This window comes from Aphelocoma coerulescens, chromosome 6 (genome assembly GCF_041296385.1).
Source record: "Aphelocoma coerulescens isolate FSJ_1873_10779 chromosome 6, UR_Acoe_1.0, whole genome shotgun sequence".
In the NCBI taxonomy this organism is placed as follows: domain Eukaryota; kingdom Metazoa; phylum Chordata; class Aves; order Passeriformes; family Corvidae; genus Aphelocoma; species Aphelocoma coerulescens.
In genome coordinates this window covers 5126819-5153301 of record NC_091020.1, presented here as the reverse complement: position 1 = coordinate 5153301, position 26483 = coordinate 5126819, and the positions used below count along the sequence as shown (strand labels likewise).

The following is a 26483-nucleotide window of genomic DNA, read 5'->3' as shown; positions in this document are numbered from 1 at the left end:
GGGGCGGCGGCTGCGGCGGCGCCAAGATGGCGGACGGGGACGCTGCGCCGCTCCGCCCGCGCGGCCCCGCCGGCCCCGGCAGCGACAGCGCCGAGCCCGCGGCCAAGCGGCACCGCCGCGGATCGGGGAGCGCTCCGCCCGCACCGCGCCCCGACCGCGCCGCGGAGCCACCGCCCGCGCCCGCCGCCGCTGTGCCCGCGGAGCCGCCGGGGGAGGCGGCGGCCGCGGCCACCGATGGCGGCCGGGCGGAGCGGGAGGACGGCGGCGAGGCGGCGGCGGCGCGGAGCGGCGCGGACAGCGGGGCCGGGCTGCGGGGCCTGCCCCGGACGGAGCCGCCTCCGCGGCGGGACCAGGGGGAGGGCGCGGAGGCGGCGCCCGGCGAAGACGCGGCGGAGGCGGCCCCGGGCTGCGGGCGGGCGCAGTGTTCGAACGGGGCGGCCGCGGCGCCGGCCCCGCATCCCGGTGAGGACCGACCCCTCCCTTCTCCCCTCCCTCCCCTCCTCCGCGGGTCCCTCCTCCCCGGGTCCCTCCTCCCCGCACAGCGCCAGCCCCGGGTGTCGCACGGGGCGCGGTGTCACCGGCCCGGGCCGCGGTGAGCGCGGGCCCTGCGCCCCGATTGCCCCAGCCCCACGCAGGGTGCGAATGCCAGCGAGCGCTGCAGCCGAGGCTCCCCGATCCAAGGCAGCTCCGAGCCGTCCCTGTCAAGGCATCTTGTGCCGGGAGCCGCACAGGGACAGTGGCTCGGCTCTGAGCCCTAAAAACATTTATTCTGCTATGTTGCTGGCAACAAGTTATTAAAAATGAAAAATCATAAGCCCGGTTTCCTTTTCATAATCTCTACCGTGTTAATTTTTTCTGATCCTTAGAAACTTGCACATAAAGCTCAGGAGCAGCAGTCTTGACCATTCTTTAAATAACTTCAAGTGACAGTCTTGGTTAAGATTTCAGCAACTCAGCACAAAACTAAACTGTAATCTTTCCAAAAAGTTTCTTTCAGATCATATTTGAAGTGTACTGGTGGCCAGCATCACTGAAAGTACCTCACAGTACAAACAGATCACGTTTGAGTGGTTTCTTGTTGGAGTTTTAATTTTGGCTTTTTTTTAAAGCAGTGGAAAGACTTATTAAAATGTATCAGACATTGCATTCTGCCAGTACAGCCTTTACATTTTATCCCAGAATGCAGTTAAAGATACTTTAACTCCATAGTAAAAGTCTACAGAAAATTTCTGCCTGTGCAAAAGCAATCCAAAAGGAACAGAGGTATAGGATAAACCTGGATCAGCCTCAGTATTTAAAAACTCCATTGGAACAGCTCAGAGCAAAGCGAATGATCTCTTACCAGTGCCTTACATGAAGCCTTTTGCTCAGGTCCCTCAGATCCCCAGGTGTGTTTTGCTGTGGCCGGCTTAGTTCTGGCAAGCATTACTCCCTGTGGTCCTTTGAGGAATACACAGGGAGAGTTGCAATTTAAATTGTTATTTTATCTTGCCTGTATCTGTCACTGTTTCTTAAATCCCAGACACCCTGACCTGTGTGTGAGCAGTCTTTCACAATGTAAGCTCTGGTTCTTGATACTGAAGCCATAAAGGTCATTTCAGTTACACTTGCACCTCACAGTTACTGATGTGTACTAATACACTTTTTCCTTCTCCAAAATTCTGAATATGTTCACTTCATGCGTAACGAGATGGAACTGAAATGCTGTAAATATATAGATTAACAGGAAATAGTAATGTCCATGAGCACCTGTGGCCTCAGAAGAACAAGACAGGAAGAACCAACAGCAATTTTCTGTCATTGACCTCTTTCTGTTCTAATCAAAAATAAAGTATTTATGCCAAGAAGGGAAAGAACAGCACAACTTCTAAATAAAAAAAAAAATGATGGTGATTTGTGGTGTTCTTTATTTGAGAATCGAGTGGACTAACAGCTAAAACAATGTAGGGGATTCCTCAGTTCTTCAGATAGAGACTGAGAACTATTATAGTGATTCTTTGCTTTAGAGAGCACAACTAAATTTGTTCTTTGTTCCTATCTTAGATTTTCAACAAATGAAGCTACAGGTGCTGAGGCTATTTCTAATAAAGCCAATAAAAAAGGTTTAGTAATCTAAGTTCTAATATGCTGCTCAGGTTGGAATTTAGATTTCCCCTTCAGTGTAAGCTCACAAGTGTCTTGTTCTCCGTCTGGACTCGTTCATCAAGGTCTGAGATGAAGTTAGATTGAGTTACTCTGGCTTAAGGCCACAGGCTGAGCCAAGGTGACGCTGGCACTCTGAGCCAAACCCAGCTGCAGGGGCAAATGGACAGAGAAACTTAGTGAAGGTGGTTCAAGGAAGCATGTTTTGTGTCACAGCTGAAATATCATAAAGTGTGTATGTGGTCACCAGTACAGCTCAGCTGCTCACAACAGCATCTTCACAAAATTTGTTGTAGCAAATGTGCATTTGTGGGTTTCTTTCAAAAGGCTGTTAAAATGCTCTTAAAACCTAGTCAAAAATCTGTCTGCAATGGTGACGTTTTCATTTTACCCAGTTTTTTAATGAGCTGGATGCAGTGAGAATTGTAAGAGAAAGACATTTTTAATTACACTTTTAAAATATTTGGATTTTTTCTATAGTGCAATATCTATAATGCCGAACACTTTGAAGAATGACATTTCACCAAGGTCAGCATCCAGGCCCCTGAAGCTCAGCATTAAGGTAGCAAACCCTGCAGTAAATCTACCAACAGCTTGAAAGTGTTTCTATAAATGTGAAGAAAAACAGACATTTTCTATGCCTAAGTGACAAAACTGCCTATTGAGCATGTGATTTTAGTTTTTGTGATATATTTGAAGATATACCTGTGCCCTTGGGCTGGAGTGTAACCCCCTGGTCATGCTGTCTTGCAGAAAACGTCCTCTTCAGCGATGAAATCATAGCCAATGGTTTTCACTCCTGTGACAGTGATGAAGAAGACAGAGCCTCACATGCAAGTTCCAGTGACTGGACCCCAAGACCACGTATAGGTAGAAGCCTGGAGCATGTTCTTGGATGCTCTTTGCCTTCAAACAGTCACTTAATTTTCCCCAGTCTTCAAATGATTTTTCCTGTTGCAAAAATATTGGCAATTAGTTCTTCTGAACAGCTCAGAGGTGTTGGCTGTATTCTGTATGTTATTTAAGGGTTTAAAAATGAAGCCTTTCAAACTTGCTGTATTTTGATTAAAATTGTCAGTCTTTTTTTTTGTGTAGAAATCCTGCCATGATCCCTATTAAAAGCATACATACAGACTCACTAAAGTAAACTGATTTATGGCATATTTCTACTTAATATTAATTCTTTAAGGAACAAGAAGATGATCCCTGTATGATTTTAGGACAGTGAGCCCTAATCTCAAGTGTTTCTGGAAAGGTTGATTTAATGGCTTTAGAAGGTCATGTCTGAAATAATTCGTGTTAGATGACCAAAAGAACAACAAAAATCCATGGATTACTGGGCCCTCTGCGTCTATATAGAGTGATGGTTTATAATACCACTAGAAAGTATATGTATGTTTGTTGTCTCTTCAGCTTATTCCTGTAGATACCAAATGCTGGGAAAATACAGGTGGAGACACATTGTGAAGATCCTGTTGCACCTCTAAAAGCCATTAAGTTTGGTGTGAACTGGGGATTTCAGCCTTGATTGACTTTCTATGAAATCCTTCATGGGTTAAGATAAAATAATGATAAATAAATAAAATGCCCAGCTCTCACTTCAGAGTTAAGACCAAAATACAGGGGGTTTGATGGATGGAGCATTAAATCGGATTCATGAAACTATAGTAGCAATCATTAATAAATGGAACAATGACCATGATCATCTGCAGTACTTAACTCTATTTTAAATATCTGTATTTTTTAAATTTTCTTAGGTCCCTACACTTTTGTTCAGCAGCATCTCATGTTAGGCACAGACCCACGGACGATTCTGAAGGACCTGCTGCCAGAAACAATCCCCCCACCTGAACTGGATGACATGACTCTGTGGCAAATTGTGATAAACATCCTTTCAGAGCCACCAAAAAGGAAGAAGAGGAAAGATATTAACACCATTGATGATGCTGTGAAACTTTTGCAGGAATGCAAGAAGATCATGGTCTTGACTGGAGCTGGGGTAGGTATTGCTGCAACAACAGTGTGAAAATATGGAGACAGGTAGGTTCAATACTTCAGTAGAGCATGCAGGGGATGGGACCAAATCACTGTGCTGGGGAGGAAGAGTCCAGTCCCCTGCAAGAACTGGAGGGGACACCATCTCTCTTCTCATAGCAAAATATTCTTAGACATAGAAACTCGTAAACAGCTGCTTCCATGCAAAATAGTTACGGAATAACAACACATCACCTGTCCAGAACATTTTCTATCCTAGTCTTCAGACAAAGGTGCTGACTTTTTAAAACACTGGATCTCTGAAAATACCAGATGGAGCTTGAGGGACTAGAAGAATAGGATTTGAAAAGGAAAAGAGTTGGGGGACAGAGGAGGAAGATGATCATAGGGACACTTTGATCGGATTTCAGCAGACTGGATGTTACTTTCGGCACGTGCTGCTCTGTGATGGTGATAAGGCTACTCACTGACTAAAGAACATTTCTGAACTGCTGCACATTTGCAACTCTGTACCTGTGCACCAGGTCAATTCTTGCTTCTGCTCACACACAGATGGTGTGACACGATTCAGAGCAGATGAGTAATTCAAATCAGCTTTTAGAAGAGCACTGCTACTCCCAGTTTTGCTCTTTCCATTCTTTCATACACCTGTTTCTCCTCCTCTTCCCATCCTATTTTGGGATAGTCTGAGACAATAATTTTAGCCCTTATTGACTACTACAATGCTGTGATAAGCAATGTATATCAATAAACAACTTTATCAAAAGGGGTTTATTCTTCAAAAGTAAGAATATATTTTTCAGAAGTAAGACTATTCTGTTACTGTGTTAGTGTGTAAAAAAAAATAAAAATATCAACCACCATATCTAAGCCTGAGTTTGCAGATCAGTAAACACTTATTAATTAAATTTAATGCAGTAATAATCTACATTTTTGTTCACATCTTACAAAACTTCCAGTGGTAAAAGCAAGTTCTGTTATCCTGTTATTGTACTAAAGGGTTTTTTGTCCACTTGTCAAATTTTGTTTCTGTGCTGTTTCTTCTGCTTGTGATTTGAGAATTGTTACATTGGATCAAAAAAAAGGGGGGAAAAATAAAGAAAAGAAAAATAAATACAGAGAACCCAGACTGATTTTGTTCTTAATGTTTCTGAGCACTGAGCATACAAAAATGTGGTTTCCCAGAGTTTTTATCATAGCAACTCTTTATAGTCCAATATGTCGTTTCACTTATTTCAGATTGCAAATATGTATTTCAGGTGTCTGTGTCTTGTGGAATACCTGACTTTAGATCCAGGGATGGCATCTATGCACGCCTTGCTGTAGACTTCCCAGACCTTCCAGATCCTCAAGCAATGTTTGATATAGAATACTTCAGAAAGGATCCCAGGCCGTTTTTTAAGTTCGCAAAGGTATGGTTTTCCAACAGTTCTTGTCTTGGTCAGTACAGACAGGTAACAATATTAAAATGTGTAACTCAGATAAAAACTAGAAATGTTAAGCAACATTCTCTCTTTTTTAAGCTTATTTTACTGTTCCTTTGTAAGTTCAGGATACACAAAACCATTTCAGATGGTTGAAAATATCTCAGTGGTATTAACAGTTTCAAAAGCAGCAATTACATCTCTTAGACAAAAAGGAATTGTAGAAGCTGTAGACATATGGAGAAACAAAAAAAATCCAATTGCATTTAGTCTTCAATTTTCTTAGAACAAAAAAAATCAAACCCAAGATAAAAGAACTTCTACAGGACCAGGAAGGACTTGTGAAAATCAATCACTACTGGTTGTGCTCACTCTTTCTTCCCTTTGCTCACAATTTATACTACTGCTCTGTCATGTTACAAAGATTGGAAAAGAAAACTCAATGCATTCTTTGTCTGCTTGGCTTTCTCTGACAGCTTCCTATCCAGATATTAGCAAATTTTGATGGTTACTAGTATACCCAGTTCCTTTGGGTTTTAATATTAAAAAAAACTACCCCACTCCCAAAAAACACACCCCAAACCAAAAAACACCACAGCAAGTAAAAACAACTTACTTGAAGCCTGTCTGTACACAGGTTTTACCAGAAAAATCCAAATCAAATTTAGCTGATACTTTTTATCTTTTTTCACTCCTCCTTTTCCCTTTCTGTCCATCAGAATATATGTTTCTAGTAACAAATATTGAGGTCACTTGACACAAAGGATAAAAAGCTTTCCTATTTTATAATACTCAAAACCAGAAAAAGATCCAAACATTGCTTTTATGCTGTGAAAAGAACAAAATCCCAGCTTGCACGGAGCAGTTCATCCTGCCACGATGAGAAGCTGAGCTGTGGGAAGAGGAGTTGGATGCCAGAGCAGTGGCAAAGGGCACAGGGAGGGACCACGGTAACAGCTGCTGTGATTGCTGGGGACAGGGTTCAGCTCAGCTAAAGACTGTATCCATTTCCACTGTCTAACGTGCTTCTGAATTCCCTAGGAAATCTACCCGGGACAATTCCAGCCATCTCTGTGCCACAAGTTCATCGCTTTGATGGATAAAGAAGGAAAACTACTTCGCAACTACACTCAGAACATAGACACACTGGAACAGGTTGCAGGAATCCAAAGGATAATACAATGTCATGGTTAGTGGGTTTAGTTTCACTTACTTTCCTTGTGGGAATTCTTACTGGTGCATGTGACAAGGTAATTGCTATTGGAATTAAACCTTCTTTCCTTGAATTCCTGTCTCTTGCCACCAAATATTCTGCTTTTTAAATGTTGAAATTTTGTTTTAGACAGCTTACATATTTAAATCAGAGGTGTTTCAAGTGGAAATAACTCCTTTCAGGAATTGAGCTTGATGAAGTCTCCATGAATCAGTGAAGATCCACACCCTGTTGGCACAAGCTTAGACTGTAACCTCCAAAATGCATTTAGTGCTTCTTGATCTGTGTGAGAACATAACATGGAAACCAATCTTGCCATAGGTCCCTATCACTGCCCAACAATGGAATGGGAGTCTAGGTGTTATCTGACTCTTTATTTAGGTTATATTCTGCTGAAATCTTACAACATCCTGATACTTCAGTGACTCCACCTTATGTACAAAACATTGAGGATTAATCACCAGTTCAGTTGAGCTGAAGATCATCTTGTTACACCTTCAGTGTCATACACATTTTATAATTATGATGCCTAATTAAGTGGAATTGCTTTAATTGCTTGATATGCTTTCCATTTCCAAGGACTTGCACATGTCAAGCTGAAAGTCCAAGGATTAATTTTCAAGAGAAGTATGCAGAAAATTAGTTCTTAAATGCATGTTTGGATCATTTAGTAAACTTCAGACAAATAAATTGTCTAAAAGCAGTGTGGCATGTTTGTAAGGCCCATCCATCTAATTGCACCTTTGCCAGGGGCCAAACTCATACGGTTTCCATACCTACAAAGCTTAGCTCAGTGCCAGATCCATAGGTTTTCATTCTCCAGACAGAGCAAGCACAGTGCTCTGAATGGTGCCCAGGCAGCACACAGCAGCATCTGCCTGTCAGCTCCCCAACCCCAGTGCTGGTTTCCATCTGTGCTTAGTGTGTTACACGTTTTCTTTTGGTTGGTATTCCATCTGAGGCATTTATCACAAACCTCTTACGTGGATGGGTTTTTGCACATAACTGCTCTGCTCAAGCTCCCCATTTTTCCAGTTGCACACTCCAGGGTTGGGATCACAGATGATCTTCAGTGTACATCCTGTGTAAGGTGATTCTAAATGAAACATTCTTTAGTAACATGCTGTGCACTTGGAGATTTTGAAGCCTTTGGAAATTAGCAAAGGTTGTTTTGAGCACATCAACCTTCATCTGACCTACAGCTGCTGCTCTTTACCAAATGGTTGTTGCCTAATGGTGGTGGCGAAAGAGAAACCATAACTCTTCTGAGGGGGTTCACAGTGCTGTATTTATTCTACTTTTTCCTCTGGCTGGGGCAATGGCAAGTTAATCATGGGCAGTTAACAAAGAACCATGCAGTGATTTGGGGAGTTCATATGTGAACCTTCAGACCCATTTGTCGCTGCAGACCTACAGTACAGTTCCTGCTATGAAAACCATGGTGTTTGAGATTCATTCTGCTGTATTTAAAATGCTCTTGCATTCAACCAATGTGTCTGGAATTAGATTGTATTCCTTGCTGTTGCTGGAGCTGAGTGAGCAGAGGCCGTGGCCTGCTGGCTGGGAATGGCTCATACATGGGCACCAAACTTCTGATGGTGAAAAATAATTCACATAATAGAGTTGCAGGGAGGTAGCAGCAGATGCCTCAGAGTTGGGTTTGCGAGCCTGACGGACATGTCCCTAACATGCTGTATGAAGCTCTGAATTATTACTATCAGCTAATCAGAATGAGCAAATAACTGTCTTATCTCCCATAGTCCTTGGAATCCCTCATGCTGGGGGAGCTGCAATGCTGAGCAAGGTTTCAGAAGCTGTGCAGTTTGCAGGCCAGCAGTCATCAGCAGACCTGAGCTGCCGGTTGCTCATAACTGATTTGCTCCAGGTTTTTCTGTGCTTTCACTCTCTTTGTCTTACCCAGATACAGTACCCTGAAAGCATATTGTCTTTACTAATGCATTTTCTTAGTTATTCTGTGCTACAGTTTGTTGAGTTGCTGTGGGTTCCTGTGCTGCTGATGCTGTTTGCAGCACCACTGTTGTGTAACGAGAAGGGCAGTCCCTGTTCTCTGCTCCTTGTCTGTGCTTGTACAGGTCAGGGGAATGAGAGGACACAGAATCATTTGTGTTGACATGCATGTGGTATATTGCTACTCCTAAAACAAGATTTCTGCTGACTAACACCTAGAAGAATAACTTATAGTATTACAAGTATCTCCTCTTAATTTTACATTACCTTTTTAAATGCCTGATTTCTGTAGCACTGCAACATAACAGCCTTTTTGTCAAAACAGCTTGGGCATAAGACCAAATCTGAATGACTGAAAATCCTGATGCTACCATACGGCTTTTTCCCCTCAGGTTCCTTTGCAACAGCTTCCTGCCTGATCTGTAAATACAAAGTTGATTGTGAAGTTGTTCGAGGAGATATTTTCAATCAGGTAAAAAATCTACTTTAACTCACTGCAGCTTTCTAATAAGTAATTCTCTCAGAAAACCAAACCCTGAAACACCACACTGGGATTGCTTACAAGATCTGCTTTTAAAAGCCTCCATATCCCTGCATGTATTTCATAAAAGTGCCTCTCCGTATTATAGCATTTCCTCTGGTATTTAAAAGTATACTCAAATACTGTACTGCAAAAATTTGGTAATGGCAAAAATCAGAACAAAACCTTAAGAGTCCATTTTTAGTGGCTCCTCTGAGAAAAAGTAGAGGTTAAATGGTAAGTGGAAAGTTGGATTTGTACCTGGTTTGTGTTATCTGAGTTTAGAGTCATACTGAGAAAGCGTTCTTAGTCTTCTATAACATTGGCTGCTCTTTGAGCATTTACTTGTATTAAAAATGTGTTTCAAATAGCAGCTGATATATGGAGAAATTGCTAACCACAGAGCAGGCTCTGAGCAAGGATCAAATGGAATGTGGGTGTTGCTTTCTAGGACTCCTGAACTATTCCATCGTCCAAACTCCCCATGTCTGGTTGTCAAGTGACTTGGGACCAAGGCAGGAGTTGGTTCTGCTCTGTCAGAGCAGATGAACCTTTGACTTGGAGAGACCCTCTCTGCCTTTGCCTTTCTTCCCCTTCTTTTGAAGGAACAGAGGTGATGATTCTGTGATCAAAAAGATCTTCTTTATGCAAATGAAAGGGGACTCTTTCTGCAGGCTCATTGGGTTTTTTGATAAATGCCTCAGAGTCCATAGTTGCAACTTCAGACAAGAAACATGGAAGGAATGTAAATCCTTCAGGCATTACATTTGAAATGGAAATCAATGAAAGCCTTTCAAGAAGAGATGTTTGAGTTAAAGCTTTAAGAAATGGGAATTTCGTAAGCCTGAAGCCTTGTAACACTGAAATACTGAATGTGAAATCTGGTTTACTTTGCTATTAAGAATATTATTTTTGAGAACATCCTACAGATATATTTTGCTCCTTTACCTCCAGAGCCAGCTGGCTGGAGTTAAAATTTCTCTCTCTAGTATATAAAGATCTGAGGAAAAAGTTCAAGACTCATTCTAGCCATCTGCTCCTTTTTGGGGAATTCTTTAGTTGGTTTCCCTTGACTGTGGGATTATTGGGTGCTCTCTTGCTCGGGTGCAGGGTTTCTGCCACACCAGTTCCTAGATCTTGTACCAAATAGCTTCTTAGGCATCCTTCCCACAAGGTTTTTCTTTGTTCAAAGACTTTAAATTTTTGGGAAAGATCCTTTGACACTAGAGAAATGCCTTCTACTTTTGATGTTTTCTAATTTGGAGAGTATTGTCTTCTGTCCCACTGCAGGCATCCATAAAACTAATTCTTTGACTTAAACTTTCTACATTCTATATTATTTTTTTCTGCAGCTATCCTCTGTATAGGATGGACTTGTTATGCATTTAAATGACAGTTTTCAGATGTTTTTCTATAGCAATAGGTAATATACACATCTTTACACCTTTATAGCTCTATTTTGTAGCTTGTGATGGTTTCTATATGATTGCAGCTACTTGGATTTATTGTGAAGCATTATATTTTAACACTACAGCTGAGAAGACTTGAACTATTAGAAGGAAAATTGCTCAGTATTGTCTGTAGATCTGTCACTCACCTTCTTGCTTTTCTTCTCTCCTAAAAAGTCCTAAGATAGGAAGGAGTTGAAAGAGGTCCCAAAGATCAGAAACTCTCTGGTTTCAGGAGAAAAGGGAATCTACTTCTCCACAAACTCATGTCCACTTTTGTTAGTGAAACAGGATTCTGCTCTGTTTCTGGAGGAATTAGAAAAGTTCAAAATGGAGACCAAGCAAAAGTTTTGGTCTCTGTTCTTGCTCTATATGCTCTTAGCCAGCTGCCTGCCAAAGTGCTCTGTAAAGTGCTCTGTAGCTTTGTGTGTGTGTAACACATGTAGTCTTTTGGAGGAGAGAAGCTCCAAGTAAAGCTCTGCAAAAGACTCTTGGATTAGGAAAGGGCTCGTATCAGATGCTTGACTGAAACCTGACAGTGACATCTAAGTTTTTGCTCTGATTAAACTAAGAAAAATACTTTCCTGTCAAATGGGAGGTGTGCTCAGTTGGTGCTGAGCATGACTGCTAGGCTTTGCCTTAGTGGTGTAGACCTGCCTGGTTTCTCCCTCTTTATTCCTGCTGTAGCTTTATTTCCCTGTGCAGTCGCTGCAGGCAGGAGTAAAAACTGTAGTTGTCTGTACATCCACAGAACAATGACATGAGGAAATATCACTGAAACTTCCCTGTCTCTGCCAAAAGAAGTGCCTGTGAAATATCAAAGTGTGAGTTTTTCAGAGGCCCAGCCCTGCACTGCAGTAACAGGAGGTGTTGTGTGCAGGTGGTGCCCCGGTGTCCCCGCTGCCCCCCCGAGGAGCCGCTGGCTATCATGAAGCCGGACATTGTGTTCTTTGGGGAGAACCTGCCTGAGCAGTTCCACCGTGCCATGAAGTACGACAAAAATGAAGTGGATCTCCTTATTGTCATTGGGTCTTCACTCAAAGTAAGACCAGTAGCATTGATCCCAAGTAAGTGACTGTCTCTGGTAATACTTTCTTTAAAAAATTTGGATCAAAAGTGGAATTCTCAGTTTAGAAACTCCAAGCTCTAAGAAACACCCTTGGTTCAATTCAGTGAGCACCACATTTTCTAATATGAAAGCTGCTTGCCTATGTAAAGCTGAAATGCAAAATTGAGAAAGCAACAAATTCTAAGTGCTTTTTCTACACTCCAGGAAGATCTCAAGGTAATTCAATTATGATCTGAAAAACTACTCTTAAACTGGAATGACTTTGTTCTAAAGAGTCATTTCTCTCCCTGCTTCCAATATGCTTTTGAAGTTACCTGAAGGCATTAGAACAGAAGCATCTCAAAAGCAGTATATTCCTCATGTGCATTTAAGTACATAAAGCAAAGGCACTAAATCAACATAATTGAAAGAGATTATAGTACTAATTTTAATCTTTTTAACACTTGACCAAACATTAATGTAGCCAATGTTTCTGTGCATGTTTCTCAGTGATTGAGGAATGTTTTTTACTGGAAAAAAATAGGGGGAAAAAAACATTTAACCAGGCTACAGTAGGCACAGCACCTCAAACTGCTGTTGTTAAATTTGGGACTGGTTTGGTTTCTTCCTGATCTGGCTTGTTTTTGTCTTGTTGCAAGTGAAGGCATGAAGAGAAGCCTGAGCTTTCTCAGTAGGTCTCTGATGAAAGTAAAACCCAAGTGACAACTACCTTTGAATTCTCTTTTCCATATGTAGGTTCCATCCCCCATGAAGTGCCTCAGATCTTAATTAATAGGGAACCTTTGCCTCATCTACACTTCGACGTGGAGCTTCTCGGAGACTGTGATGTTATTATTAATGAATTATGTCAGAGGTTAGGTAGCGAATACACAAAACTTTGCTACAACTCGGTAAAACTTGCAGAAATCACAGAAAAGCCTCCCCGGCCGCACAAGGAGCTCGAAGTGCTCTCGGCTGAGCTCCCACCAACCCCTCTGAACATTTCAGAAGGCTCCAGTTCACCAGAAAGAATGATCCCACCTGATACTGCAGTGGTGTCTTCAGACCACCCACCTGAATGTAAGGTAGAAAACTGTGAGCCTGCCTCAGAGACTAAAGGGACCTGCTCAGAGGAGACACTTCAGGACACAGAGCTGGCATCAGAAAACCCTGAAAATCCTGCTAGTGAGCTAATGAACTCTGAAACAATGAAGGAAAATGGATCTAACGATGGAGAAAATAAAGAAAAGAGTGAAACATTGAAGAAGTGCTGGGCAAACAGATCTGCAAAAGAACAGATTAGCAAAAGGCTGGATGGTAAGTGTTAATGCTTTTCAGTATTTTTGCTTCCTTTTGGCTGATACGTTTATGCTAGACTTTCTTTAAAGTGATAAATAAGTTACTCTTGAGGCAGTCAGCGGGTTTCAGTGGCTATTTTTGTTCAGACAAGTGTCTACATAACTCTCATTGATCCATTTCTTTCTTTTGGAGAAGCCAGCAGGAAATATTTTTTGTATTTCATAGTAGGTTTTAAAATCAGTGATCACATCCTCACCTAAAAGATCAAAGTTTAGGAGGCTGAAGGTAGGTATCAAAAAATAAATCCCTTTGTAACATTTTCAAATGCGTTTTCAGAAAAATTAGTTTGATCCTGAGGTGTGTGGAAGCTGGTCACAGTAGAGCCTGATTTGGTATGGCAGTAGAGCTGGAAGACAAAGTCATGACAGGACTTAAAAATCTCACAGCTGGAGTGAGGCATGTTAGGAAGGAAACTTTAGACTTTCCAAGGAAGCCCTCCAAGTGTGCAGTCTTGTAGCTGATGTAAGGAGTCAGGAATTAAATTAGCATTTTCCATAGGAAAGGCTGGGTTTAGACTTTGTCTGATACTCCATGCAGGGGGCTCCCATTCTGTCACAGGTGGAGGAAGTCTAGCTGTGAGTATGTGTTCCCATGAAAAAAGCTGCTGAACAGTCAGCATCAATTCTCTTTGGTGTCAAAGGGAGGGGGAGGAGGAACACTGAGCTTTTCAGTGAAAGCATTTCTTTTGTCCTTCATAATAAATATGCATACATGAACATAAATGCATTTTCATGTCATCTGATTTGTCAGTTAAGAGTCACTGCTGAAAACAGATACATGCAGGTATCTTCTAACCACCAGTCTGCCAGATCTTGCATGAATCATTTACTTCAGCCTGTCACTGACTGTTGAAATTCTGTTCTAGGTACTCAGTATCTGTTTTTGCCACCCAATCGCTATATCTTCCATGGTGCTGAGGTTTACTCGGATTCTGAAGACGATATCATATCTTCCAGCTCTTGTGGCAGCAGTAGTGAGAGCGGCTCGTGCCGCAGTCAGAGCTTAGATGTAGAGGACGAGAGTGAGATGGAGGAGTTTTACAATGGCATAGAGGATGAGGATGCTCCCGAGCGGGAAGAGGAGCCTGGATTCGGGGAGGATGGAACCGAACGGGAGGAATTGGCAGCTGAGGAATCAGCTGATACAAATGAAGCTGCAGGGACTGAACATCCGAGCAATGCGCTGTAAAGTGATGGCTGACTGGTTACAGGAACTTCCCACCAGCATTAGGAGCTTTGGCATGTCAGAATGAATGTTTACGTCTGAATTTAGAGCAACAAAACCATAAGGACGTAGTGTTTATAAATAACTAAAACAGATTTTCATGCTTAGTTTTTTACCTTTTTCAATAAAAATCTATTACTGCGCACTCAACACTAACTCATCTTTTTTTTAAGGTACCAGGATTATCTAAACAATTGTCACTATGTTCACTTTTAAGTTCATCTGTCTGATCAGGCATCCATGTATATAATACATATTTTTGCTTAATAAATTTCAGTTTATATTATTTTTAAACAGATTTGAAAAAGCCATTGGAATGTTAAACTAATATAAAGGGAACAGCTAATTTAGACCAAAGAATGGTATTTTCACACCTCTTGCTTTGTAACACTTTGGTTTATTTAAAACCTTCTTCTGCTTCTGCTAAACCTTTCATTCACACCTAGTCTGTCATTAAACACTGGCATTTTCTAAGACCTACTGTGGCAGCTAATTTTTTTTGCTTTAACAGTTACTTTGTATGTTTGAGACATACTTAATTGCGAGCAGACAGTAAGATGGAAACAAGACAGCAGCACTTGAGGAACCCTATGGCTGTTAGACTGATCAAGAAGTGCTGTGAAAATGCTTAGGTTGCTGAGTGTATTACTTCCTGTGGACATGAAGCGATGTTGACATTGGCTCCTCAGCAATTAGAATCTGGCATTTTAAACAGAAAGGATCCCCCCCAGTAGGAGTCTGTCACGCTGTATCCAGAGGTCACATCTAGAGCAGCTTGCTTTATAAATAGCATTTGAGGAGTTGCCAAGGCTCCAGTGCAGAAGCAGAGTTCAGAAGAGTGTTCCTCCCGGCGTGTAAGAAGGCGCAGAAATGAAGCTCTTCCTTTGTACTTATTGATGCACCAACCCCAGGAGAGACTGGCTCCAATGGTGGGAGCTTCTGTTTACGCTGCCGAGCGGCTCCACATGGATTAACAACCTGCTGGGCTGAGGTCCTGTTTCAGCTGGGAAACCTTCTCCCACTGCCAGCTCCACCTTGGATACGAAAAGCAAAGCAGCTTCTCCCACTCTGCCGTCTCAAGTGCTAGGCTGCCTTAAAACTGGATGTTGCAGATGCTCAAGTGCAGATTGTTTCCAAGCCTTTAGAACTATTTTGTACAATTGCACAGTGCAGTAGTAAGTGAAACAGCATTTTTCTATAAACCACTTTTTCAACATTGGCCCAAATGAACTCTATGATGTAGATTATTCATATACTTTGCTTTAATATTTATTACATTTTGGAAGATGTATAATAGCTGTTCTTTGAACATAATACAACAGTTAATAAATATTTAAGAACAGCCTCCTGTATTCATCGGGAAATGTTGGCATGTTGTCCAAATTTAATACAGCTCTTATTTGGCTACACTAAAGAATGCAATATGTTTAGTTTTCACTTGCATGTCACAATGTATTAGTTTGTGCTATAGGAGATATTTTAAATTGAAATACTTTGTTTTAAATTATTTTTACAGTGAGGATTGTTTTCTGCTCTTTTATATTGTATATAGTGTCTTTTATGTAATCTACTGGCATATGTTTTGTAGAAGACTGTTTAAAATGACTGGCTATCTTCCTGCAACTTTTGAAATACAAAACCAGTGTTTTATACTCGTACACTCTGTTCTAAAGTCTATTAAAATTGTCATTTGATTTCTGGTTTCTGTTAATTTCTAGCTATACCATAGAAACTTAACTAAGATGCCCTATAAATTCAAGGTATACCTTGGCTAATGGAAGGCATTACATAGGAAATGGCTCTTTTACCACCTGCCCCTGGGAAAAAAGCAAAACCTGAATGAAGCTGCCCTGCATTGTTCTGGGTTTATCCCATGGCTCCCTGGGCACTGCAGCTGTGCTGAGCCCACCCCAGACTGCACAGATCCCTTCCTTTGGTCCTCAAGGGCCAGGGCTCAGTTTAGTTTCCCACTATGTAACACCTTACTGTGTGAATGATTCCACTGTACTTCTGAACCCCATCTCTCTAATAGAAATTATTTTGTATTAGAAAAAAAAAAAAGAGATGATAAAACTCACACACTTGAGACACAAAATATTAAAAACAGTTAGACTCTAACACACCCAGATGCTTCCCTATCAATTACTTATTACTCTGAAAGACTTGAAAACATTTTTCCTCTTGAACAGAACAGCTGCACCTTTTTCTGCACCTAGATGAACAAATTCTGCATTTTGTTCTTTCTTGTGTCTTTGATGATATTATTTGAACAGAAGAGGAACCCCAAACCATGATATGTTCTCTTACTCCTCCATTTTGCACACTGCCCTTTACCCATAGTGAGGATATCTTTCAAGAGTATTTAAAACAATGATAAGGCAAATAGTGGGCATGAGGAAACATTTGCTATCACAGCTTTTTGTTATTCCTAAATACTCAGCAACTTGCATGAAATTTGTCTGGAAGCAGGGCAGAGCATGTCCAGGTCCAGCTGTAATTTGTACAATCTCAAAAAACGAGATCATTTAGTTTTCTCATAATTTGCATAACTACCCTATGAAACCATCTTAGCCCTTAGTATTTATATTAAATAGCTGCACTGAAAAAAAAGCAAAGTAAAACCATTTGTCTGCCATTCCCTAGCTACCTTCCGGCCTATTTTGCTACATTAGACACAATAATGACCTTGCAAAAGTATTTGAAGTGATGGAAAAGAAGCACATATTTAAACATCTTGTCATAATTTCTTCTAAATGGCCATGTATTTTCTACAGATCTGGCTTGATCCAGTACATTTTTAATTAGTGGTTTTGATTTGGGAAAATATATTTTAAATGCATGACAACAAAGAGACAGACAACATCCTATTAGGAGGGGCTGTAAGAGCACAAAATTCTAAGGAAACCAGCGTTCAGAAGCAAACTGAAAAAAGTGAGAAAAGGAAGACCCAGTGAGTACCTCAAGCTCAGTAAGATATGCTTAAATACTGAACCAGAACAGTCAAACTGAAAAGCAGTTGCATTTATTTGCATGATACACTTATCTACAAAGTGACTGGAGAATAAACCCAGTGCAAAATGCTGGATTTCAGGCTAAACAACTGGTCACATCTAGGTAACAGTGGGTTCTAAGCTAACTGTAAATCCTTAAGAAGTCATGGAGTTGTACCATGAGTTACTCTTGGTTAGGCAGTTTCAAGAAGACACTCAGACTGTTAGGACTCAGTAGGAAAATAGTAGTAATAATAATCCTAATTGCAGAGCACCAAGGGAAAAGAGTTGCTAGTTATTCCTCCAGCATGAGGCCCAAGGCTCAGAAAAGCAGAGGCACTGAAATAAAGCACCACCCACCAACAGTGCAGCTCCCTGCTGGGGGACCTTGGAAAGGAGCTGGGCAAATTCAGGTGGAACAGGACTCCCAGAGCTCCTGGAGGCCTACTTCCCTCTCCTTATACCCTCCTGGAAGCACCTGGGCTAGCTACAGGTGGAGAGGGTTGGCTGGTACCTGAGATGAACCCAGCACAGCAGTTCTCAGGCGCAGCACAGTCAGAGCAGTTCCAGGAGCTGAGCTGTAACTGTTCATAGCAACCCTGGAAACAACAGCCCAAGCAAACCCCAGCAAGGCACACCCAAAGCCTCCATCTGTCCTGCCTTGGGGACGGTGGAAGCAGGTACACGACCACAGGTCTTTAAAGGACTAAGTTTCTTAAGGGACACAATCCCAGTGCTGTCTGACCAGGGACAGCTACTTTTACTCTCACAGAGCAAGAGAAACTCTGTTTCCCTGCAAACCCCACTCCTATGTGCCCTGGAGTGACAGCTCAGGCTCCCTCTGAGCAGCTCCTCAGCTGAGGGGGACTCTGCCTCCCACAGCAGGTGGGTACCTTACAGGGAGCCCTGGATCCTACAGAAGCTCCCCACACTGGGCTCCACAGTGGCCACCCCAGTAACGCTGAATGCTATGGAGAACTGGCCTTAGACCCCGCGGAGCATCACTACCCTCCTGCTCCAGACTTTAAAACTCTGAGCATTCCCTACTGGGCACTGACAGAAATCCCCAATTCCCTGCAGGGCCTGACCAGGGCAGTAACACATCAGCCCATGAGCAAGAGCACTCCTCCCTGCTGTTGCAGGGCCACTCCCTCATCTAAAGATACCGCAGATCTTCCTTATCTCAATTACCCTCCCCTTTGCTTATTCCTAATGTAATCTTTGCATCTCATTAGGATACCTTGCCAGTGGACAGCCTCAGACTGCTTGAGATGCTGCACCCCAGAGTACTCAAGCACTGCTGCTGCAAGGTGCACCCACAGAACCTCTGTGCAGGATTAGGCCACAAATAATTAAACTGGTTTTACCTTTGAAAATTTTCAAAGACATGGCAGATACAATTTCCAGTGGAAGTTGGTTTTTAGCTACAGTCTGCCAGCTCTGTTCTTCATCCCAGACAAGCTGCTCTATTTGCTTGAAAAAGGGAAGGAAACTTGACTTCTGCCCTCTACTCAAACTGAAGTCTTCGTGTAACATTAATCTTTTGTTTCCTCATGTAATCAGGCACATGAAGGGAAGCAGTGAACACCTGCAGACATTCACTGCACAGTGTAGGATTCATGACCTGCTGGGAAGACCAGCCTGGAGCACTGGTGAGATAGAGATCTCTACCAGCACTGTGCACACCAACTACACTGAAATTACTAACTTGGTAGTTCCTATGTGGAACAAGATTCCCAAACCTCATTTTCCTGATCTGAAACTGATGTGCCTTTGGTTGGAGAATAATAATAATAATAACGCTGAGTGCTGTCCTAGCTAATGTAAGGGGGCTCTGATGACACTCACAGCACCTGCAACACCTTATTTTGTTGTTTTGCAAAGTCAGTAGTTATGTTCAAACCCAAGGAATATGCAGGAACTCAGACTGTTTAGTCCAGTGGGGCTGTAGATTTGGTACTTTAGCACAGTTCTTGTGTGCCCATGTTATTGTCAGTTTGGTTTAGGTGCTTTCCCCACCCCCAGCTGTCTTGTGGTTAGAAGATAACACATCTTTCTCCTTCACCCACAGAAATGGGCAGGCAAAGGTTTGACGTTACAAAGTTTTAGCATACTCACAGAAAGCAAGTCAGTGTAAGAGGTAGTAGCACAGAGAAAAATTATGTGTATAGGCAGGAACAGGCTCCTTTTCCCAAGAAAATAAAAAAACTTACATGGTCAGGGAACTCAAGTGTACAGAAATGATGGCTGTTGGAGTTACTTTGTTGATTAATTCTGCACACAGAGCAGGTAAACAGTCAAGGGGATTTCCTGGAGCTGTATTAATCTGGTGATGGCAGGTGACAGAAGATGCTCTACACCTTTCAAGGTCTAGGTAAGGTTTTTGAAGTCATTGTTCCAGACTTGACCAACACAAAAATGAACAGCAGATTGAAGGACCAAAACAGTAAGTTAATGATTAGTGCACCTAAACCCCACTCTGACCTGGCAATTTAGAAATACCCACTTGGTAAGGAACAGGACCTTGTTACTTGTCAGGAGAAACAAACATTTTGTTTTTCCTCTTCTTTTTTCTCCCCTTCAAAAACTGAGTAAGGCCACTTCCCACAGTACATACTAATATATAGTTCTGGTTGCATACAGAAGGTCAACACAGCCAGTCTTAAGGTGCTCAACTCTATACCAGTGCTGAAAACTATTATTAAATGAAAGCTTATATCTGAATTTATCTTAACTGCAGAACCTCATGTGCCTTTAAGGAGCTCTCTTTGATAGTGATTTACATTTGATTACATTAAGTTTCATTTATTACTGATAAATCAAGTTTATTGCAGCAGAGAGCAGTGCAATGAATTAAAATCCTCTTCAGAGTAGTTTATAAACATTCTTAAAGAGAATACCATGGCTTGGAGCTCTTACTATGATTAGTAACAACCTCAATAATAGTAACTCCCACAAAGTGCCAAAGGAGACAAATCATTATGGCTTAAGCAGGGCTCACTGCTTTACCAGTTCTACACTGTGCTCTTACTTTTGCCCTGGAAAATAAGGGACAAACATCTGCTGTACCTGTAGTTCAAGCAGCCTGGGTAGTTCTGCCATGCAAATTCAATCTTCATCCCCATACTAAAGTGACAGGTGCAATAAATCCATGACTGCACTGCTCTGACAATAGCAAGTCTCCTTCAGTAGTCTTGATGGAGATGGATACAAGTCTGACATGCAACTGGTCTCCTCTGGTAAAAATTCTGAATCTTTATCAAATGCTAATCTAATTATCAAATAAAAATACTTTAAAAAATTTAATTATTGAAAAATGCTCCCACTGAAGCCCAAACTACTGTCATTCCCCAGTTGTTTGCATTACCCTTTTAAACACTGGTACCCAAGTTTTCCTGAATAACTGAAGGTTTGAGGAAAAGGAAGGCTCTAGGCTTCCTTCATTAACATCATGGCTATTTCAGCTACACATAAAATGGTTTTTCCCCCTGCTTTCTTACATGCTGCACAGTAGCAAATATTGTATGCAAAATGATACTTGATCCAAGCAAGAGAAAGCAGTTCCTGTTGCCCACCTTTTTCCAGGCTGAGGCAACTTAAGGGCACAACTTCAGTAGCGCTGTTGCCCACGGCTGTTGTGACTGCCAAAGGAATTAAGGGCAACACAAGCATTGCAGAAAGCACTGAACTGCTTGCCACAAGTACTGCCATGACTATTAATTGTTCTAATACTACATAAAAGTCCTTTACCTTGTTATGCACACAATTGTTACGACTGGGCACTGCCTCCCTGCACAGAATGAACTGACATCTGTAAGATAATCAGGAGCATTTAGTGCTGTAGGACCCAACTCCATTTCCTGCAGAAGTGAGTAAAACCAAGCCCAGAACCGCAGAGAGAATTCTCAGGTGAACACTGTCCAAAGGAAAGTGACTTTAGCCCTGCTCTGCCAGTGGGCTCTTAAGGTGATGTTAAACCAACCATTCCAGACCCCCCACCCTCTTCCCAACACTTACTCATGTCCACTCGTGTTTCAAGAGAGTAAGAAATGTGTCTGGCTCATGCTGGAGAAACTTTGCAGCAACACGAAGCACTTGCCACAGCAGTTTAGTCAGCAAGAACTGCACTTCAAAAATGAAGGACATCTATAATGTCTAGTGCATCCTAAATTGGACACCAAAAACAGGCAAGTGAATTCCAGCTTGGATTCTGCCTCTGAGCCCTCATCTACAGAATAAGGCTCTTCAGGTTAATATTGACATTGACTAAACATCCAAGACAGCAAAACCCAGAGAATGTCTCACAGGGAAATGAAGTACATACATGTACCACTGGATTTGGATGATATGCACTAAATTAAATTGGACCTGCACAACTGCACATAAACCTCCTCTTATTCAGTGAACACCAACTGTGTGCATCAAAAGAAACAAGACTCCCATAAGAAAAAGCCCAGCACTTGGACATGCAATAATACACAAGGGAGAAAGAGTTTTACATTAGCCACTTCCTAATTTTTTAATATCTACCTTTGCAATCTTGGTGTTTCTCAATTAAAAATGGTGTTTTACTATTACCTGGCAAAATGACTGCATAATACCTTTTTTTCCCCTTTTTTTTTTCTCCTTTTCCTTCTTCCATGTATAATAAGATTAAGCTGCTTTAGTATTTGTTGGGTTTCTTGTTTTTCACAAGAGGGAGAATTTCCCAGCCAGGTAACAAATGTTGGAAAAGATGGAATATGGGCTGCATACAAAGAAATTACTAAGAGGTTACACTGCGTCAGAAAGGTGTAAAAACAGTGTTAAGGGAGAAGACTAATTTTAACTGTACTGACCTTTTTTTGTATTATAACAATATGTACTGCAGCACAGAAATTGGATGTTATATAATTTATTACAATGACTGCATTTCCCTGCTTTTTCTAGCTGTACTCTCCAATTGAATGCACTGGAAGTTGCTCTCCATTTGAAGAACTCTGCATGCTGCAAGCATCCGTACACATCAACCAACAAAGGTTTTCATTCAAGTCTTTTATTATAGCTTGAATTTTTTCACTGCATTTAAAAATCTAAAAAAAATAAATATTTGTTTCACAGCTGCAAGTCACATATGCATTAACACCACAAAATCTGGAATTTAACCAGAGAAGGAAAAGTCAAATCCGAAAGTGTCCAGCTAAGCACAATCGTCTCAGGGCAATTATACTAAAAATAAAATCTTAAGAAAAGGGGAGAGGGGTGTTAAAGGTTATTTCAAATGCATTTATCTGGAAAAAAGTGAAAATTCTATTAGAAACCATAAACTACGCTTTCAGCATTTAAAAATAAACGTTTAACCTCTTGACAGCAACAATTGGCTGGTGCATCTTTTCTTTTAAGCTGTATTCTTGACACATGACTGCAGAGGTTTCAAATGAAAAGTTAACCTCTTTTATAATTGTGTCCACTTACTTACAGAATCGGTTCTTAAAAATAAAACAGTGTCTAAAGTCAGCTTGTCCATCCACACATTAAAAATGCCATTGGATGCGGTTTTGTATCGGCACTAAGTGACTGCTTCATGGATTGTACATTGTGAAGATGAATGTCTCTTAAACAATCACCTTCATTATTAAGGTTCTTAAAACAAACCAGAAAAATAGATATCTTCAGAAATCAGAGTAGTCACTTTTTTTGTTAAAAGCCATAAAATAAGCTCATATTCAATTACAAGCAATAGAAACCATACTGCTATTGGAACAGAATTATTTTATCACAAAAAATTTATTATTTACAAAATGAAAAGTTACCAAGTGAATTTATCAGGGAAAAAGTTAAATGTTCTTACTAAGTGATTTGAAAAACTGAAGCAAGTCTCTCATGCACTCACACGCCAAATTGTTTGCATAAGGTGAAATGTTAATTCTTGTTAGTGAAACTTGACTCCCATTCACAATACTCTCGTTTTTATTATAAGATGGCAAAATCCACATGGCTCTGTACAAGAAAGTACTTATTAAGACAGTTCCTCAGTTTTGGAAATGTTTTTTGGCTCCCATGAATATCCAGACTACTGAACATTTTTTGCAAATAATCAGTTATATTATCAACTGCATCACTTAATCCACTGAAGTTACCACCACAAAAAAGACACAAAAACTTAATGATCCCACGTTACACAGAACTTTCATTTCTCAAGTTATACTAAACTGAAACCTTCATAGTGGTCTATAGCCTGGATCAACTTAGATTTTAGGGTTTCTTTATCTGTGTATTTTGGAAGATCAAGAAGATTAAAGCAAGTGTGAGCTACCGGCAGATAATCTTCTCCTCCTCCTGTTGGCTGGATGACCAGTTTGAGACACTTCATTCCAAGAATTGGAATCCGATCACTGCCTGTCAGAAACACTGTCAAGAAAAAACAAAAGCTTGTAACTAGTTGAAGACTAACACTGTCTATGTCACATATGCAGTTCTAATCACTGATCACTTTTTTAATCATTCCAGCAATGGGCAGCTTTCCACACTGAAGTTCTCTGGAGTTTGGAAAACAGGAAATAATGACTTAACCCCATCTCTTCCTTCCATGTGTAAATTCGTAACTGTAACACAACAAGTGATACGTAAAGTATTTCATTTCTGCATATGAAACCAAACTTCCTTAAAAATACTATAAAGCTTTTCATGCAACAGAACTTCTAATTTAAAATCCATTGGCAGTATCTTTATGGAGCATTTCCAAGTATCTTGTAAACAAAGAATTGGTTTCTTCAAAAACTAATTTATCTGAATTGGAAACTAATCTGTGATCTGTTCTAAGCAAAACCTCACTCACAGCCAGCTTTGATCACTTTGTTATCTGTACATTTCCACTTATCAGTACCTTGACATATTTACAATCAGTTACAACTCCAAATTTCCATCTCTGTGCAGTGAAAAATCCTGGAAGATGTGAATTCATGTCAAAGCACAGGAAAAAATGTCCTAGTTACCAGATAAATGACACCAGCAGTTTAGGTTGTTGGTGTTTTGGGGATTTGGGTTTTCTTTTTTTTTAATGCTGCTCTGAGCTACAGTGATCTGTAACTACCCATCACCCACAATGACTCAGAACAACCCCCCAAAAAATCAGAGACAAGGTCATAATCAATTTCTTCTACTATGATTTTTTTTCCAAGTAGTTAATTACATCATTACAGACAAACACTTACATCTGCCCTCTTATACCAAGAGCCTGGAATCCCAATGATCCTGTTCAGTTAGAAACTTCTGTGAAATAATTTCAAATACTTACACAAAAACTGTTTTTTCTTCTCCAAAGACAACTCATGAAAAACCTCCCAGAATATTTTAATTGTAGGATGGTCTGCCCAGTATTCTCCTTTGTATTCTGTATTCTAAAATGAGCAGGAAATGAGGTTATTGCTCGCTCACAGAACAGTAGGATAAGCTGACACTGAGGCAGAATGAATGCAGTCTGTGTAAAGAGACACAGCAAGTGACATACTACTACTACTATTTTCCTCACTGTTTTCTTCAGCTGTTCAGTCTGAATTCAATACAGGGACAGATGCCTGTACTGCAAAGCATTTTCAATCCCAACACAGGCCAAGTCTCACTGAACTCTGGCAATCAAGAATATTTACTTTTAATAACTATGTGCAATGACTTCACTTTCCCATGTCTAGTATGAGAGATTGTATACAGCTGCCTCTGGGTTCTGTGAACTTTTCCACTTCTCTCTTCTAAGTCTGATTTCCTTCAGAAATTAGATGGAAAAAGTTAAAGCAGGAAGGTAAATAATATTTTAGGATCTTCATTCACTGATGTTTTAAGACATCAATAAATAACAGGAATCATGTTAAATAAAACAGAGCTCAAGAGGACACCTAGCTGCTTTGGCACCCTGAAATGAAAACTATATGAAAGCAATAGCTAACTATGTTTCTTACCTTCTCCAGCTCTTTCCAGTCATAATTTGTGTTCCCAATCACCATTGCCTGCAACTCACTGGGCTGGAAGAGCTGAAGAACTTTACCTCCACATACTTTGTGGAAGCCTTCATGGAATGCACTGTATAAGGAAGCCACAGATCTATTGAAGATGTAATCCACATATGCATCTACAAAATCTTGCCTGTACAAAGAGAAAGAAACAATCATGTTGAGGAAATAAAGAGGAAGCAGCACATGCCATCCTTCTACCAATAAATCAGTGGCCATTTCTGTATAGAACAGCACAGAAAATGAAGCAAAGAGGAGGTCAATACATTGTATTCTCTGCTTTATGTTACAACCACAGTGAAGATAAAATGGCACATGAATCTATTTCCCCACCACAGCCCTGAAGGCAGAGTCTCCAGTGTGCAACAGAAAAGCAGGATCATTTAATCTTATTTATTTCAAGCACTACAAATGTCTCCCTTATTTGTGTGCATTGCAGTGAACTGGACTGAATGGCAACAAGCTGAAAGGCCTGGATTCCAGGGAGTATCCTGAAAACCACTAATCAAACTCACTGCTCTATTTTTTTAAATTAAAAAGATTACCATATTTGCACTAAAAATGCAAATCAACTTCAAATGGACATCTGAGTCTTACACAGTAAAAAGACCAGTGCCAAGGAGCTGGGATTCACAGAAACAGATGGCCTGCTATCTGTGTGCTTTGGTACAAGGAGTTCTTGGATCTTGCTGGAAACATCTTTGGCAGCATTTAGGGGAGATCTAAAACTCCTTGATGTGATACAACGTTTATGGTAATTTTTTTGAAATCCATCCCAGTGAAAACTGTTTAGTTTCTGCACTGGCAGTGACTTCAGTTCCACATTACAGCTATCCTACCAACACACATTCTCTGTGGAAAGAGAGAATGCATTTCAACACCGCCCCCAACCTTTGAGTAACATCACCAGTAATTTAAAGAATCATATAAACACATTTGGATGATACGTTTATTAAAGCTGTTGCACTGAAAATGCTGGAGATGACCAAAGTGGTGAACCACACTCCTCTCCTTCAGCACTCAATGAGATCTCCATCTTATCCATGCTGTGTAATTATAGAGGGGAAAGTAATACTAACAGTGCAAGGCTGCTCCAGAGAGAAGTCATAGCTGTAACTAAGTTATATTACACTCTATGTTAATAATTATTAAAATTAATTAAAGCAT

At 40.8% G+C, this 26483-nt stretch overlaps 2 protein-coding genes across 5 annotated transcripts in view; one reads left to right on the top strand and one right to left on the bottom strand.

Moving 5' to 3' along the window:
• Window positions 1–25: 25 nt before the first annotated feature.
• Window positions 26–16035, top strand: SIRT1 (sirtuin 1). The gene is made up of 9 exons (XM_069019055.1): window positions 26–462; window positions 2896–3012; window positions 3900–4141; window positions 5397–5549; window positions 6603–6750; window positions 9135–9214; window positions 11591–11777; window positions 12515–13075; window positions 13983–16035. Exons 1-9 carry the CDS (start codon window positions 27–29, stop codon window positions 14303–14305), a joined length of 2247 nt encoding a protein of 748 aa, XP_068875156.1. The 5' UTR covers window position 26; the 3' UTR covers window positions 14306–16035.
• Window positions 16036–22350: 6315 nt separating this feature from the next.
• HERC4 (HECT and RLD domain containing E3 ubiquitin protein ligase 4) overlaps window positions 22351–26483 on the bottom strand; it is a 29730-nt gene continuing 25597 nt past the window's right edge. For all 4 annotated transcript variants that reach the window (XM_069019027.1, XM_069019029.1, XM_069019028.1 and 1 more), the window contains 3 exons: window positions 25266–25449; window positions 24608–24710; window positions 22351–23721 (listed from right to left, as the gene is read on the bottom strand). In XM_069019027.1, the coding sequence (XP_068875128.1) occupies window positions 23513–23721; window positions 24608–24710; window positions 25266–25449 (496 nt within the window). In that variant the 3' untranslated portion in view covers window positions 22351–23512. The remainder of the gene's footprint in view (window positions 23722–24607; window positions 24711–25265; window positions 25450–26483) is intronic.

Excerpts from the sequence above, each read along its gene's own strand:
- SIRT1 (XM_069019055.1), top strand. The coding sequence starts at position 27 with ATGGCGGACGGGGACGCTGCGCCGCTCCGCCCGCGCGGCCCCGCCGGC. Across the intron at positions 3,013-3,899 it reads GACCCCAAGACCACGTATAG|GTCCCTACACTTTTGTTCAG; the intron begins GTAGAAGCCTGG and ends AAATTTTCTTAG. Across the intron at positions 4,142-5,396 it reads TGGTCTTGACTGGAGCTGGG|GTGTCTGTGTCTTGTGGAAT; the intron begins GTAGGTATTGCT and ends TATGTATTTCAG.